At 43.7% G+C, this 17,294-nt stretch overlaps 1 protein-coding gene across 1 annotated transcript in view; it reads left to right on the top strand.

Annotated features, from left to right (window-relative positions):
- Window positions 1-9,492: 9,492 nt before the first annotated feature.
- The window catches only part of NINJ1 (ninjurin 1), a 128,181-nt gene continuing 120,379 nt past the window's right edge, over window positions 9,493-17,294 (top strand). Inside the window, exon 1 of the mRNA XM_073592323.1 lies at window positions 9,493-9,710. Coding sequence (XP_073448424.1) covers window positions 9,642-9,710 — 69 coding nt within the window. The 5' untranslated portion in view covers window positions 9,493-9,641. The remainder of the gene's footprint in view (window positions 9,711-17,294) is intronic.

The following is a 17,294-nucleotide window of genomic DNA, read 5'->3' as shown; positions in this document are numbered from 1 at the left end:
AATGTTGGCTAGCAGGTTCTCAAATTTTCCACCAACAAATGTTTGTTTTCGGACTTTCCGTTTGTGTGTACACAGTTCCGTCGGACAAATGTCCATGCATGCTCGGAATCAAGTGGGAGCCGGAAGTGCTCGGTCTTGTAAAATTAGCATTCGTAATGGAGATAGCACATACGTCTTGTACGTCACTACTTTCGTAATTGTTAGCCAACATTTGTGTGACCGTGTGTATGCTAGACAAGTTGGAGCCAACATCCTTCGAACAAAAATCCACGGTTTTGTTGTCGGAAAGTCTGATCGTGGGTACGGGGCATTAGAGTCTGCAAAAGACTTGAGACTGGGGCGGAGGTTCAACTTCCAGCAAGACAACGATCCTGGACATACAGCCAGAGCTACAATGGAATAGTTTAGCTCAAAGCATATTCATGTGTTAGAATGGCCCAGTCAAAGTCCAGACATAAATCCAATTGAGAATCTGTGGCAAGACTTGAAAATTGCTGTTCACAGACGCTCTCCATTTAATCTGACAAAGCTTGAGCTATTTTTTTAAAGCAGAATGGGCAAAAATGTCACTCTCTAGCAGTGGCGGCTGGTCCTCAAAATTTTTGGGGTGGCGCAAAAAAACTGAAAGATTCTGAAAAAAACATCAATTGCAGCCTCACTGTGCCCATCAAACGCAGCCACTGTGCCCATTAATTACTGCCACTGTGCTCATCAATTGCAGCCACTGTGCCCATCAATTGCAGCCACTGTGCCATCAAAAGCTGCCACTGTGCCCATCAAATGCTGCCACTGTGCCATCAAATGCTGTCACTGTGCCCATAAAATGCTGTCACTGTGCCCATAAAATGCTGTCACTGTGCCATCAAATGTAGCCACTGTGCCCATCAAATGCTGCCACTGTGCCATCATACGCGGCCACTGTGCCCATCAAATGCAGCCACTGTGCCTATCAAACACAGCTACTGTGCCCATCAAACTCTGCGACTGTGCCCATCAAACGCTGTCACTGTGCCATTAATTGCTGCCACTGTGCCCATCAAATTCTGCCACTGTGCCATCAAATGCTGCCACCATGCCCATCAAATGCCGCCACTGTGCCATCAAAAGCTGCCACTGTGCCATCAAATGCTGCCACTGTGCCCATCGAATGTCCCACTGTGCCATCAAATGCTGCCACTGTGCCCATTAAATTCTGCCACTAAACCATCAAAAGCTGCCACTGTGCCATCAAAAGCTGCCACTGTGCCATCAAATGCTGCCACTGTGCCATCAAATGCTGCCACTGTGCCATCAAAAGCTACCACTTTGCCCATCAAACGCTGTCACTGTGCCATCAATTGCTGCCACTGTTCCCATCAAATTCTGCCACTGTGCCATCAAATGCTGCCACCATGCCCATCAAATGCCGCCACTGTGCCATCAAAAGCTGCCACTGTGCCATCAAATGCTGCCACTGTGCCCATCGAATGTCCCACTGTGCCATCAAATGCTGCCACTGTGCCCATCAAATTCTGCCACTGTGCCATCAAATGCTGCCACCATGCCCATCAAATGCCGCCACTGTGCCATCAAAAGCTGCCACTGTGCCATCAAATGCTGCCACTGTGCCCATCGAATGTCCCACTGTGCCATCAAATGCTGCCACTGTGCCCATCAAATTCTGCCACTGTGCCATCAAATGCTGCCACCATGCCCATCAAATGCCAGCACTGTGCCATCAAAAGCTGCCACTGTGCCATCAAATGCTGCCACTGTGCCCATCGAATGTCCCACTGTGCCATCAAATGCTGCCACTGTGCCATCAATTGCTGCCACTGTGCCCATCAAATGCCGCCACTGTGCCATCAAAAGCTGCCACTGTGCCATCAAATGCTGCCACTGTGCCCATCGAATGTCCCACTGTGCCATCAAATGCTGCCACTGTGCCCATTAAATTCTGCCACTAAACCATCAAAAGCTGCCACTGTGCCATCAAAAGCTGCCACTGTGCCATCAAATGCTGCCACTGTGCCATCAAATGCTGCCACTGTGCCATCAAAAGCTACCACTTTGCCCATCAAACGCTGTCACTGTGCCATCAATTGCTGCCACTGTTCCCATCAAATTCTGCCACTGTGCCATCAAATGCTGCCACCATGCCCATCAAATGCCGCCACTGTGCCATCAAAAGCTGCCACTGTGCCATCAAATGCTGCCACTGTGCCCATCGAATGTCCCACTGTGCCATCAAATGCTGCCACTGTGCCCATCAAATTCTGCCACTGTGCCATCAAATGCTGCCACCATGCCCATCAAATGCCGCCACTGTGCCATCAAAAGCTGCCACTGTGCCATCAAATGCTGCCACTGTGCCCATCGAATGTCCCACTGTGCCATCAAATGCTGCCACTGTGCCCATCAAATGCTGCCACTAAACCATCAAAAGCTGCCACTGTGCCATCAAATGCTGCCACTGTGCCCATCGAATGCCTCACTGTGCCATCAAATGCCACTGTGCCCATCGAATGCCCCGCTGTGCCATCAAATGCTGCCACTGTGCCATCAAAAGCTACCACTGTGCCCATCAAACGCAACCACTGTGCCATCAAATGCTGCCACTGTGCCCATCAAACGTTGCTACTGTGCCCATCAAATGCAGCCACTGTGCCATCAAATGCTGCCACTGTGCCATCAAAAGCTGCCACTGAGCCCATCAAAAGCAGCCACTGTGCCCATCAAATGCAGCCACTGAGCCCATCAAACGCTGCCACTGTTCCATCGAATGCTACCACTGTGCCCATCAAATGCTGCCACTGTGCCCATCAAATGCCGCCACTGTGCCATCAAAAGCTGCCACTATGCCCATCAAATGCTGCCACTGTGACCCCCCTGTCCACTTGCCATCTGCCCGGCACTTACCCTGTCTCGGTGGGGCAGCGGGTGACGGCGGCGAGCGGTGTCCTCCATGCGTCTCCTCCCGTCCTCTCCTCCCGATAGGCGTCCAATTCCAGCGCCTGTCGTTTCAGCCAATCAGGTGACAGGTAACAGACCCGAGCACCTGATTGGCAGAGAGGTGGTTCAGTGTTAGGAAAGCGAATATCATTCTCTTTTCTAACACACCTGGGTGGACTGCGAGCGCCAAGCATGGCTCTAATCAGGTGCTTCAAAAATACCCCCCCCCCGCCGCTGTAATTCAGGTGCCCGGTGCCCCAAAAGGGGCCAGGCATCTGAATAGGGGGTGACAGCGGCAGCCATGGATAGATTTGTGCTATGCATGAATCTATCCATTTGTCATAGAGGGGGTGGCTGGAGAGAAAGGGGAGCGCCTGTGCACCCTTATGGACGCACCGCCACTGCTCTCTAGATGTGCAAAGCTGATAGAGACATACCCAAAAAGACTTGCAGCTGTAATTGCAGCAAAAGGTGATTCTACAAAGTATTGACTCAGGGGGGCTGAATATAAATGCACGCCACACTTTTCACATATTTATTTGTAAAACACTTTGAAAAACATTTATCGTTCTCCTTCCACTTCACAATTATGGGTCACTTTGTGTTGGTCTATGACATAAAATCCCAATAAAATACATTTATGTTTTTTGGTTGCAGCATGACAAAATGTGGAAAATTTCAAGGGGTATGAATACTTTTTTAAGGCACTGTATCTCCCAAAAGCAATGAAATATCTCCTAAGATACTCCGCATTCCACAGAGTCTACTGAGGGCTTGTAAAACCGAAAGTCAAACTCAGTGCATGCTCAAGATGCCAGGTCTGCCTACTGTATTGCAAACATGACATTTATTTGTTATCCACAAGTGGCAAAAAGTCCACTTTCCATTTTTGAAGAAGGTGTGCTGGTAATATTGCATGCTTTGGACCCAAACCAGAGAAGTTTCATTGAGTTTTTCCATGCTGCACCCACCTCCGGACTCCTGGTTGGTGATACTTGCCCCTTGTCACCAGTGTTAATTTAGTCGACTAAAACAACTAAAACATTTTAGTCGACTAAATGAATACTATTTTAATCGACTAAAATATGACTAAAACTAAAACAATTGAGATGGCTAAAATGAGACTAAAACTAAAATAGATGTGTATGGTGTAGAGATGTGTATGGTGTAGAGATGTGTATGGTGTACAGATGTTTATGGTGTATAGATGTGTATGGTGTACAGATGTGTATGGTGTAGAGATGTGTATGGTGTATAGATGTGTATGGTGTATAGATGTGTATGGTGTACAGATGTGTACGGTGTATAAATGTGTATGGTGTACAGATGTTTATGATGTACAGATGTGTATTGTGTATGGTGTATAAATGTGTATGGTGTACAGATGTGTATGGTGTACAGATGTGTATGATGTACAGATGTGTATGGTGTATAGATGTGTGTGGTGTAGAGATGTATATGGTGTATAGATGTGTATGGTGTAGAGATGTGTACGGTGTATAGATGTGTATGGTGTATAGATGTGTGTGATGTACAGATGTGTATGGTGTACAGATGTGTATGGTGTAGAGATGTGTATGGTGTATAAATGTGTATGGTGTACAGATGTGTATGGTGTATAGATGTGTATGGTGTACAGATGTGTATGATGTACAGATGTGTATGGTGTAGAGATGTGTATGATGTAGAGATGTGTATGGTGTATAGATGTGTATGGTGTACAGATGTGTATGGTGTATAGATGTGTATGGTGTACAGATGTGTATGTTGTATAGATGTGTATGGTGTACAGATGTGTATGGTGTATAGATGTGTATGGTGTACAGATGTGTATGGTGTATAGATGTGTGGGATGTACAGATGTGTACGGTGTAGAGATGTGTGCGGTGTATAGATGTGTGTGGTGTACAGATGTGTTTGGTGTATAGATGTGTGTGATGTACAGATGTGTATGGTGTATAGATGTGTATGGTGTACAGATGTGTATGGTGTATAGATGTGTATGGTGTAGAGATGTGTATGGTGTAGAGATGTGTATGGTGTAGAGATGTGTATCGTGTATAGATGTGTATGGTGTAGAGATGTGTATGGTATATAGATGTGTATGGTGTAGAGATGTGTATGGTATATAGATGTGTATGGTGTATAGATGTGTATGGTGTATAGATGTGTATGATGTATAGATGTGTATGGTGTGCAGATGTGTATGGTGTATAGATGTGTATGGTGTAGAGATGTGTATGGTGTATAGATGTGTATGGTGTAGAGATGTGTATGGTATATAGATGTGTATGGTGTACAGATGTGTATGGTGTATAGATGTGTATGGTGTATAGATGTGTATGATGTATAGATGTGTATGGTGTGCAGATGTGTATGGTGTATAGATGTGTATGGTGTATAGATGTGTGTGATGTACAGATGTGTATGGTGTATAGATGTGTATGGTGTACAGATGTGTATGATGTAGAGATGTGTATGGTGTATAGATGTGTATGGTGTATAGATGTGTATGGTGTAGAGATGTGTATGGTGTACAGATGTGTATGGTGTACAGATGTGTATGGTGTAGAGATGTGTATGGTGTACAGATGTATATGGTGTACAGATGTGTATGGTGTAGAGATGTGTATGGTGTATAGATGTGTATGGTGTAGAGATGTGTATGGTGTACAGATGTGTATGGTGTACAGATGTGTATGGTGTAGAGATGTGTATGGTGTACAGATGTATATGGTGTACAGATGTGTATGGTGTAGAGATGTGTACGGTGTATAGATGTGTATGGTGTATAGATGTGTGTGGTGTATAGATGTGTATGGTGTACAGATGTATATGGTGTACAGATGTGTATGGTGTACAGATGTGTATGGTGTAGAGATGTGTATGGTGTAGAGATGTGTATGTTGTATAGATGTGTATGGTGTAGAGATGTGTATGGTGTATAGATGTGTATGGTGTACAGATGTGTATGGTGTAGAGATGTGTGTGATGTACAGATGTGTATGGTGTATGGATGTGTAAGGAGTGCAGATGTGTGTATGTTGTACAGATATGTATAATGTATAGATATTTAGGATGTTTATGGTGTAGAAATATGTATGCTGTATATATGCTGTATACAGACACGTATAATGTACTCAGTCAGCACACATGTGGTGGAAATGTACAGATGTGTATTGTGTGTTGATGTGTATAAGGTACAATTATGTTGTGGTGACGTTTAGTCAATGGATCATACATTTGTACACTTTAATTTGTACTCTTCACAGTACATGTTTATCCCTTTCATGACTAAGCCTATTTTTGAAATTTGGTGTTTACAAGTTAAAATCCGTATTTTTTGCTAGAAAATGACTTAGAACCCCCAAACATTATATATATTTTTTTAGCAGAGAATCTAGAGAATAAAATGGCAATTGTTGCAATATTTTTTATCACACGGTATTTGTGCAGCGGTGTTTTAAACTCAAATTTGAGTTTGTGACACTTTCATGAATTTTAAAAAATCCAAACAGTAAAGTTACCCCAATTTTTTTGTATAATGTGAAAGATGATGTTACGCCGAGTAAATAGATACCAAACATGTCACCCTTTATAATTGCGCGCACTCGTGGAATGGCGACGAACTACGGTACCTTTGAATTTCCATAGGCGACGATTTTAAAAATTTTTACGGTTACCAGGTTTGAGCTACAGATGAGGTCTAGGGCTAGAATTATTGCTCTCGCTCTGACGATCGCGGCGATACCTCACATGTGTGGTTTGAACACCGTTTACATATGCGGGCGCGACTTCCGTATGCGTTTTCTTCGCTGCGCGAGCTCGCGGGGACAGGGGCACTTTAAAAATTTTTTTTTTTTTTTTTTATTTAATTTATAAATTTTTGTACTTTATAAATTGTGTTTAAAATTTTTTTTTTTTTTTTTTTACTTTTATTGCTGTCACAAGCAATGTAAACATCACTTGTGACAGTAATATGTGGTGACAGGTACTCTTTATGGAGGGATGGGGGGTCTAAAAGACCCCCCATCCCTCCTTTACACTTCAAAGTATTCAGATCGCCGAAAACGGCGATTCTGAATACTGTGTACTTTTTTAATTCGGCGCCATTGGCAGCCGAGTAAACGGGAAGTGACGTCATGACGTCGCTTCCGCATTTACAACAAGAAGGCTGGAACGAAGCCGCTCGCAGCTTCGTTCCAGTCCGCCCCCAGCCGCCAAAGGCAGCCGAACGGACACCGGGCCTCCCGATCGCACGGGAGGCCCGGTAACCTCCTCCGGTATAACAGCCGAGCGGCTTTTAGCCGCATCAGTTGTTATACTCGGGTAGCCGATCGCCCGCTGAAAACAACGGTACCGGGATGATGCCTGCAACTGCGGGCATCATCCCGGTATAACCCCGGAAAGCCGAGTACGCATATGTGCGTTCGGTCGGCGGGAAGGAATTATACAGTATAAACATGTACAGTGTCCTCTGTCAGCACACATGGTGTGGTGATGTATATATAGATGTATGATGTATAGATATATAGATAATATATATATATATATATTATATATAATATAATATATATATACAGTCAGGTCCATAAATATTGGGACATCAACACAATTCAAATCTTTTTGGCTCTATACACCACCAAAATAGATTTGAAATGAAATGAATAAGATGTGCTTTAGAATTTTAGAATTTTGATGAAAGGTTTAGCACTGGGAAACACTTTTTGAAAGATAAAACGTTAATTTTATATACATCTATATAGATCACACCAAAATGAGGGACAAATGAGGAGGAAAGAGGGAAAGAGGGACATTGCTCCAAATCAGGGACAGTCCCGCAAAATCAGGGACATTTGGGAGCTATGCCTTAGCCTGTCCATACACTACCATAGCCTGTCCACTTACTACCCTAGCCTGTCTATATACTACCCTAGCCTGTCTATATATTACCCTATCCTGCCCCTTGGAACTGAACATAATGGTATGTCATATAATTTTGCATATAGACAAGGTGCTGTTGCATGTAAATCTGACTTCCTGATAAATTTACTTTTAGTTTTAATGATCATGATATAAAGTAATGGATGTGGGGGCCTTTTGATGGGTGTGCTTTTTTGGGGGGGGGGCAGAATTTCATTCTTGGACCCAGGCAGCACAATGCCGCCGCCCCCTCTCTCCAGCCACCTCTCTAGCACCTATAGATAGATTCATGCATTGCATATGGCCACCCCCTATTCAGGCGCCCGACCCCTTTTTGGGCGTCAGGCGCCTGAATTTTTTGAAGCACCTGATTAGAGCCATAGGCTCTAATAGGCATCCAAAAAGGTGGCCTGCGAGTGCCATGCTGGGCGCTCGCACGTCACTCAGCTGTGTTAGAATATTCGCTTTCCTAACACTAAACCGCCTCTCCGCCAATCAGGTGCTCGGATCTGTTACCCGTCACCTAATTGGCTGAAACGACAGGCGCTGTGATCAGGCGTCCAATCATAGCAGAGGACGGGAAGCAAGGACGGGAGAAGACATCGAGGAGCTGTCCCACCACCACCTAGACAGGGTAAGTACAGACAGCGGGCAGGGGGCACACTGGCAGCATTTGATATGGCACAGTGGCTGCATTTGTTGGGGCACAGTGGGAACATTCGATGGGACAGAGTAGCAGCATTTGATTGCACAGTAGGAGTGTTTGATGTGGCACAGTGAGGTTGCAATTGATTGGGGTTTTTTTTCAGAATTTTTCAGTTTGTTTGTGTCCCTCCAAAAATTTTGAGCATGCCCCCTGCCACACCCTCTTAAAGAAGAATTATCCAAAACAAAAGGTTAATTAAATCCTGAGGAGCTTTTTTTACCACTACTATTCCTTTATATTGGCTTTTAAAATTTATAAATGCAGCAATTTGGGAGGAAAGGTTTAGCACTGGTAAACACTTTTTGAAAGATAAAAAGTGCATTTTATATACAACTATATAGATCAGACCAAAATGAGGGACAAATGAGGAGGAATGAGGGACAGAGGGACATTGTTCCAAATCAGGGACAGTCCCTCGAAATCAGGGACAGTTGGAAGCTATGTATATATATATATATATATATATATATATATATATATATATATCATAGGCGTGCGCACAGGGTGTGCCAGGTGTGCCTGGGCACACCCTAATCGCCTTGTGTGGTGCATATTCCCCCCTGTTTAGAGCACTGATATTTCATCTAAAAAAAAATGTTACAAAATAAAATAATTTAAAAAGAATAAAAATAAAACTACTGACACTGTCCACTGCCCTACTGACACCATCAGTACATATACACATGCATATGTATTTGAGCTTTGGGGTGCACACCCTAATGCAAGAGGCTGCGCACACCTATGATATATATATATATATATATATATATATATATATATATATATATATATATATATATATATATATATATATATATTGGTATAGATGTATGGTGTATAGATGTATAGACATGTACAGTACGATGTAGTCGGATTGGGGTGATCGGGCGGAGCTGGGTGTCACACATAGTTGGGGATTTTCTACTTTCACTTCCAGTATCAGCCAGCAGGGGGTGTGTCTAGCCGGTCATCACCGTCATCATTGCCACTTGCCCCGGCTACTCTCACTTCTAGGACAGTCGGGCCGGAGTCTGGAGACCGGGAGAGGACAGGACCGGTACTGTACGCTGTACTCAGCACCATGGGCACCCTCCGGGAAGAAGTGGCCATGAACGGGATCGGTGAGAATGCCCGCCTCCGTGATGACGAGGTAAGGGGGGAGGGGAGGGATGTACACCGGGGACACCGGGCGGGTGATCGGGGTTACCAAGAACAGAGATCGGTGGTCGGGACCGAATATAGATCCCCCGGACTCTTCAGTGTAACATTGCTTCTCTGTAATGTGATGATCTGTCACTATCCATCTAGGATTACTACATCTCTATACACTGTACTGTGCTCTCCATCTCCTGTACTGAGGATTATCCTCCCATCACTGATCATTACTCAGCCCTGCCTGATATCAGTGTATATATACTGTCAGTGTATATGTATGTATATATATATATATATATATATATATATATATATATATATATATATAACAGCCTCTCACTGCCTGAGTTCCTCTACATTAGTCTTCCCACCCCAGAGGAGCCCTGAGAATAATGATTGGCTCTCAGGTCCCCCATTCTATAAATGCATTGTACAGATCACAGGACATCATCCTGATCAGTAAGGTGTGGGGTCCCCGGTGTTGTGCTCCTCCTGTACATGGGGGATTCGGCTGTACACTGTTAAACATTCATTTATACACAACGCTGGGGGCTCCTGGGCACTGGAATACATCTGTGTTTTATAACAGTATGCGCCATGTGCATATGCCCTAAATATTGCCATGTACTCTAACATTAGTGGGCAGCATATAGGTGACCCCATACATTGGTGGGCAGCATATAGGTGACCCCATACATTGGTGGGCAGCATATAGGTGACCCCATACATTGGTGGGCAGCATATAGGTGACCCCATACATTGGTGGGCAGCATATAGGTGACCCTGTACATTGGTGGGCAGCATATAGGTGACCCCATACAGTGGTTGGCATCGTATAAGTGACCCTGAAAAATGGTGGGCAGCATATAAGTGACCCTGTAAATTGGTGGGCAGCCTATAGGTGAGTCTTTACATTGGTGGGCGGCATATAAGTGTCCCTGCACATACTTAAGTGACCCCATATATTGGTGGGCAGCATATAAGTGACTTGGAAAAAGAAAAAATGGCCGCACGTCGAAAGGTTCCAAAATATCGCGCCTTTATTGAAAATCACCAGGATACACCAGGGACACCAGATATTTAGTCCTGTAGATGCGTTTCACACATCCAACCTGTGCTTAATGATTAAGCCCAGGTTGGATGTGTGAAACACGTCTATGTGACTAAATATCTGGTGTATCCTAGTGATTTTCAATAAAGGCACGCTATTTTGGAACCTTTGGATGTGCAGCCATTTTTTCTTTTTCCAAGTATTTCACGGAGAGGGGCTGGGGCTTGTACTCCTACTTGGTTCCAATTGGGTCATTGCACACACCTGGAGTGGCGGATTCTTTCTTCCTTGACTCAGTATACAAGTGACCATGTACATTGCAGTGTAGGTGGGAATCAGTCTGCTCATGGCTCCAGGAGACCTGACCAAGCTCTGGAGGAACTCTGGTTGGGAAATGATGATTGATCTACAGGTTGCTCGGGGTTTCTTGAGCAATGAGCAACTTCTGCCTCTTAGATAAGGAACCAGGGACATCTGTGATCTTTTCAGTTATTTTTAACAGTATTTTTACAATTGACTTCCCTTGTAGCGCACATTAATGACCACCAGTATTAGGGAATTCCAATCCACTGATCTGTAATGTAAGGGGAGGCACTCATTCACTGATCTCTAATATAAGGGGTACTACTCCACTGATTTCTAATGTAAGGGAGTACTACTACACTCATCTTCAATGTAATTAGGTACTACTCCACTGATGTTCAATGTAAGGGAGTACTACTGGTCCAGCTGTACCACAAGAGCTAAAAAAAAAAGTGAGATATCCTATCCTGAACATCATCTTTTTGAACTGCTGCCATTTGGCAGACTTTCAGAAACACCAGGGTGAGGACAAATCGCTTTAGGGAAGGCTTTTTCCCAAGAGCAATTAGGTCTGTAAATGAAGCTTTGGGGAAAGGATGACTAGGCATTTACTCTAACACTGTTCCTACTAGGTAGAGGGGGGTATGGGGCTAATTTTGTATGCAGTGTTATTGTTGATTGTTGATTATTATTCTTTTATGAAACAATTTTATTGTGACTTGTTACAATGACAATAAAGTATCTTATCTTATCTTACGCTACACATCTTCAATGTAAGAGGGCACTACTCCACTGATCGTCAGGTGTGAACAGGCCCTTACTGTTCACGCTAAATAATAGCAGGGTTTCCCTGACACCTGTTATTTTATGGGTTTTTCCATGTTAGGCCTTATTCACATGAGCGTACCAAACTGTACACCTGTGCGAAGGGCCATCTTCACCCACTCTGGATGCACAGGTGTTCAATGCCAGGCAGGTGGCTGCACAGACCTGGATGGATCTCCAAGCAGATCCCAGACTCTTCATCTTTGTGGGAGCAGTGCATGGATCAAAACGCAGACAGATTATTTTCTAATGCATTCATCGGTCATGCATGGATATACTCTCTGGAACATGTTTGGAGATCTGCAAACTACCAAGGGATGGTGGCAATCTCCACACTTGCCTTCATGCGGATGAAGAAGGTCTTAGAAGTTTAGGGATCAGTACTCTCATGTGAATGAGGCCTTATAAAAGTTGAGAAAATGTGATCTAACAGAACATTATTTGGGTTTTGTCTTTCTATGTTAGAGTCTGATGATGTTATAGGTGATTATGTTTGTTTTATGTGTTCTAGTATAGTAACAATGATCTGTACAGTTTGTGCTGCACAGGAAGTTTGAACTGCAACATTGTTGTCATTTGAGTGTTTTCTGTTCCATGTTAGAACCTGATGGAGTTATAGAGGAATATGTTTGTTTATTGTATTCCTGCATAGTAAACGATGATCAGTATTGTCTGTGCTGCTCAGGAAGTTTTTAATGTCATGGTAAACAGATGAACAATATAATGAACAATAAAACAACCGATGATGAATATTAAAACTTGTGCTAATCGATGTCCTAATCATTTGAACTGAGGTCACTACTTTTGGCCCTACTTCTCCTGTAGGTTATAGGAGTGCACTTCTTTCTACACTCCTGTGACTTGTGAGTGCTGACGTCACTGAGCCGGTCCAGACTCTGGAGGGATCCCGACTTTAATGTCGGGATCTGACCAGATTCCTGACCGGAAGCTGGCTCAGCCCCACAGAGCGCCACTGAGAGCCTGAGCCAGCCACTTCCGCACCCTGCAAAGTCCAGCGTTCCATTGAGCGCTGGAGGGGCAGAGCGTAGAGACGGTGACTGACAGTCACCACTGTCTGCTCACTGAAAACCGAGAACTGAGTGATCAGCTGTCTTTGATCACTCTGTTCTCGGTCTTATGCCCTGTACACACGATAGGATTTTCCGATGGAAAATGTGTGATAGGACCTTGTTGTCGGAAATTCCAACCGTGTGTAGGCTCCATCACACGTTTTCCATCGGATTTTCCGACACACAAAGTTTGAGAGCAGGCTATAAAATTTTCCGACAACAAAATCCGTTGTTGGAAATTCCGATCGTGTGTACACAAATCCGACACACAAAGTGCCACGCATGCTCAGAATAAATTAAGAAATGGAAGCTATTGGCTACTGCCCCCTTTATAGTCCCGACGTACGTGTTTTACGTCACCACGTTCAGAAGGCTTGGATTTTCCGACAACTTTGTGTGACCGTGTGTATGCAAGACAAGTTCGAGCCAACATCCGTTGGAAAAAATCCATGGATTTTGTTGTCGGAATGTCCAATCAATGTCCGACCGTGTGTACAGGGCATTAGAGTGAGTGAAGGACATATGCAGCATTGTTGGACCAATACAGCATCCACCTAGGTGAGTATGCTTAAAGCGGTTGTAAAGTCAGAAGGTTTTTATCTTTTTTTTCTATCTCAAAGCAAGGTTTTATTGAAAAAGAAAAAAGGTACAATACATCTATAATTGGCATCAGAGCAATACAACTTGTTATACAATCACACTTCTTTCTTCCATACATGGTACTACAAGTTTATCCTATATATGTGATCTGTTTGCATCTTCACTCTAAATTCCTTAAACAAAACTATGAGACAGGTGTGCGGTGGGTTGTGCAACCTCCGTATAAAAAAAAAAATTTTAAAAAAATTCAGTAATATATATAGCAACAGCTACATTATTTGATCCAATATCAGCTCCACCGGAGCTAGCCCTGGTACGTTCAGCCATGGATCCCAGAGCTTAGCAAATTTTGCCATACTACCCCTATGTTGGTAAATAAGCCTTTCCAGCCTTAGTGTGTTACCCATTTGCTTTATCCATTCCCTCACAGTAGGTGGTTCTGTCGACTTTCAGTGTAGTAGAATCCGTAACCGGGCCTGAAAAAGGGCCCTGGCTATCGCCTGTCTGGGCACCTCCTCAATCAAGTCACCCTCAATAATACCTAACAGGCAAGGTTTGGAATCTTTTTTAATTTGAACCTGGAAAGCTTGGTTAATGAGCTCCAACACCTCTGTCCAGTAAACATGTAGCTTGGGACATCGCCACAGAAGGTGTATTAGGTCACCATGGTCCCGCATGCAACGAGTGCAAGAGGGATCGTCCAGTACTCCCTTCCTAGCCAGCCTGACAGGAGTGTAGTGGACTCGTAAAAGTATGTATAATTGAGACAGGCGCTGTGCAAAATTCAAAGAGCATTAAGATACCGCTAAGAGTGCCTCCTCCCACTGTTCCTCTTTAAAGGGCTCAACATCACCCTCCCATTGGGCCATCACCTTTCAGGTCAGATCAGGTAGAAACATGTTAAGTAACATAGCGTAGCTACAAGATATAAAGCCCTTATAAGAAGATACCCCTGTCATATAGTTAAAGATAGAAGTGGTGCTTTGAACCCAGGCATCCACCCCACTTTCGGCTTTTATAGCAGTGTTGTAATTGGAGATAGTGAAATTGCATGGACCTAGGGAGTTGGAATTCCTCCTGGAGAGCGGCAAACGTCCACAGCTCACCATTATGGAATATTTGGGATAGGTAGTTGATTCCGTATTGCTGCCATTTTTTGCTATACTGTAATTTCCCTAGGTCTGTGTAACGTTTATTTTGCCATATGGGGCTATACTTAGTAAATCCCTCTACCTGTTGAAAAGTTCTGACTTTATTCCAAACTTTCTACGTTAAATTGTAAGTGGGGTATAATTTATTCGATTTACCAAATTGAAGTGCTTCCAACCCCTGTGCCAGCCCCTTCCAATAGTAACTGCAAGAAGTGAGGTGGTTGAGTCCACCAAATTCAACTCCGAGGCGGGCACCGGATTAAGTGCCCTGGCTATGTGTTGTAACTGGGAGGCCAGATAGTACAACCACGGGTTTGGCAGTGCCAATCCACCCGTCTCCTTGGGTCTTTGAAGCTGTTCCAATCTCACCCTAGCCGTAGAGGAGTGCCATATAAGGGTTCTGAACATTGAACTGATGATTCAAAATTGTTTCAAGGGGATCACTAGCGGGGAATTATGCAACACATAGAGAATTTGGGGCATAAGAATCATTTTTATGAGGTTGATCCTATCTACTGGTGACATTTTCAGCCTGGACCAGACCTTAATCCTATCACAAATACGATTTAGCAGGGGAGTAAGATTCAGCTTAAGATAATCCAAAGGGTCAGGGGTGACTTGTAGGCCAAGATATTTAATAGTTCTAGACACTGGTATATCAAGAAGTGCTGGCAGTTGCTGGTCTGTGCTCGCATCAAGGAACATGAGCGAGGATTTATTCCAGTTTACTACCAACCCTGAATACAAGCTGAAGGTCTGCACCACCTCCATGGCTTCATCCAGTGACTTCCCGGTATCCCCTAAGAGTAGCATGGTGTCATCTGCATATAACATTAACATTAACATTATTCTGTGGGGGCACGCAGAAGAAAGGAGGGGCCAGGAGAGCCAAAGAGGAGGATCGGGGCTGCTCTGTGCAAAAACAGGCAAGTATAACATGTTTGTTATTTTTAACAAAAAAAAAAAAAAACAAGACTTTAGTATCACCTTAAGACTTTAGCTGGACATACACTATTAGATTTTCAAATTAATGTTTGTGCGAAAATTCCTACGAAAATTCTTTGTACATTCGATGACTAGACTAATGTCATTTGAAAGAACTTCATTATTTTGTTTTCATCCTGCTTCTTTAAATTTTCTCATCAATGTGGTCAAAAACAAATGTTGACTAACGATTATGATTAGAAAAATCAAACAAGGCTCTCCGTACTTCTCTCCATGTTAAGGGATTGCGTGTTGGATGGCTGGAGGAAAGGGTTGCCCTGTACGCGGACGATCTACTCCTCTTTCTTAATGATGAAGGCCCAGCACTTCAGGGGGCCTTACAGGTCCTCAAATCTTCTTCCTCAGTCACAGGTCTTAAAGTAAATTGGAAAAAGTTACTTTTATTTCCTATAGACTCTGCGGCCTGTGCCACTGCCTATACTGATACTCCCCTGAGATGGGTGGAGCACTTTAAATATCTGGGGGTGGTGGTTTCCAGACAGGTTTCAGACTATATATATCCTTAAATTTAACACCTGAGATCCAGGAGACTCAACGGCTGAAGGCATGGGAGTCACTACCCTTTTCATTGTTAGGACGCATAAATCTAATAAAAATGAATATATTACCTAAATATACATATCTATTTCGGCACTCTCCGCTGTGGGTCCCTAAATCATTTTTTGCACGGCTGCATTGTATTCTTTCAGCATTTATATGGAGATCAAAGCCCCCTAGGTATAGCTGGGCAACATTGGTACGCCCGGCCTTCCAAGGTGGCCTGGCATGTCCAGATTTCCATAAATACTATTTGGCCTCTCAGCTAGTAACTGCGGCCTGGTGGCTCAATCCAGATACCTCTAATTCCGCTACTCAGGTAGAAGCAGCAGTGTTGGGATCCTTAGAGGGGTTGAAATTTTTGATTTTTTGGGGCCTTCGTGCTCCCTATTCATTGACACCTTCTACAGTGGCTTGCGAAAGTATTCGGCCCCCTCGAACTTTTCAACCTTTTGCCACATTTCAGGCTTCAAACATAAAGATATAAAATTTTAATTTTTTGTGAAGAATCACCAACAAGTGGGACACAATTGTGAAGTGGAACGAAATCTATTGGATATTTTAAACTTTTTTAGCAATTAAAAAACTGAAAAGTGGTGCGTGCAAAATTATTCGGCCCCTTTACTTTCAGTGCAGCAAACTCACTCCAGAAGATCAGCGAGGATCTCTGAATGATCCAATGTTGTCCTAAATGACTGATGGTGATAAATAGTATCCACCTGTGTGTAATCAAGTCTCTGTATAAATGCACCTGCTCTGTGATAGTCTCAGGGTTCTGTTGAAAGCGCAGAGAGCATCATGAAGACCAAGGAACACACCAGGCAGGTCCGTAATACTGTTGTGGAGAAGTTTAAAGCCGGATTTGGATACAAAAAGATTTCCCAAGCTTTAAACATCCCAAGGAGCACTGTGCAAGCGATCATTTTGAAATGGAAGGAGTATCAGACCACTGCAAATCTACCAAGACCTGGATGTCCCTCTAAACTTTCAGCTCAGACAAGGAGAAGACTGATCAGAGATGCAGCCAAGAGGCCCAT

The sequence above is a fragment of the Aquarana catesbeiana genome, linkage group LG07 (assembly GCF_042186555.1).
Source record: "Aquarana catesbeiana isolate 2022-GZ linkage group LG07, ASM4218655v1, whole genome shotgun sequence".
NCBI classification, from domain to species: Eukaryota; Metazoa; Chordata; class Amphibia; order Anura; family Ranidae; genus Aquarana; species Aquarana catesbeiana.
Note: the sequence above shows the minus strand (reverse complement) of the source record. Positions and strands in the feature narration are given on the sequence as shown.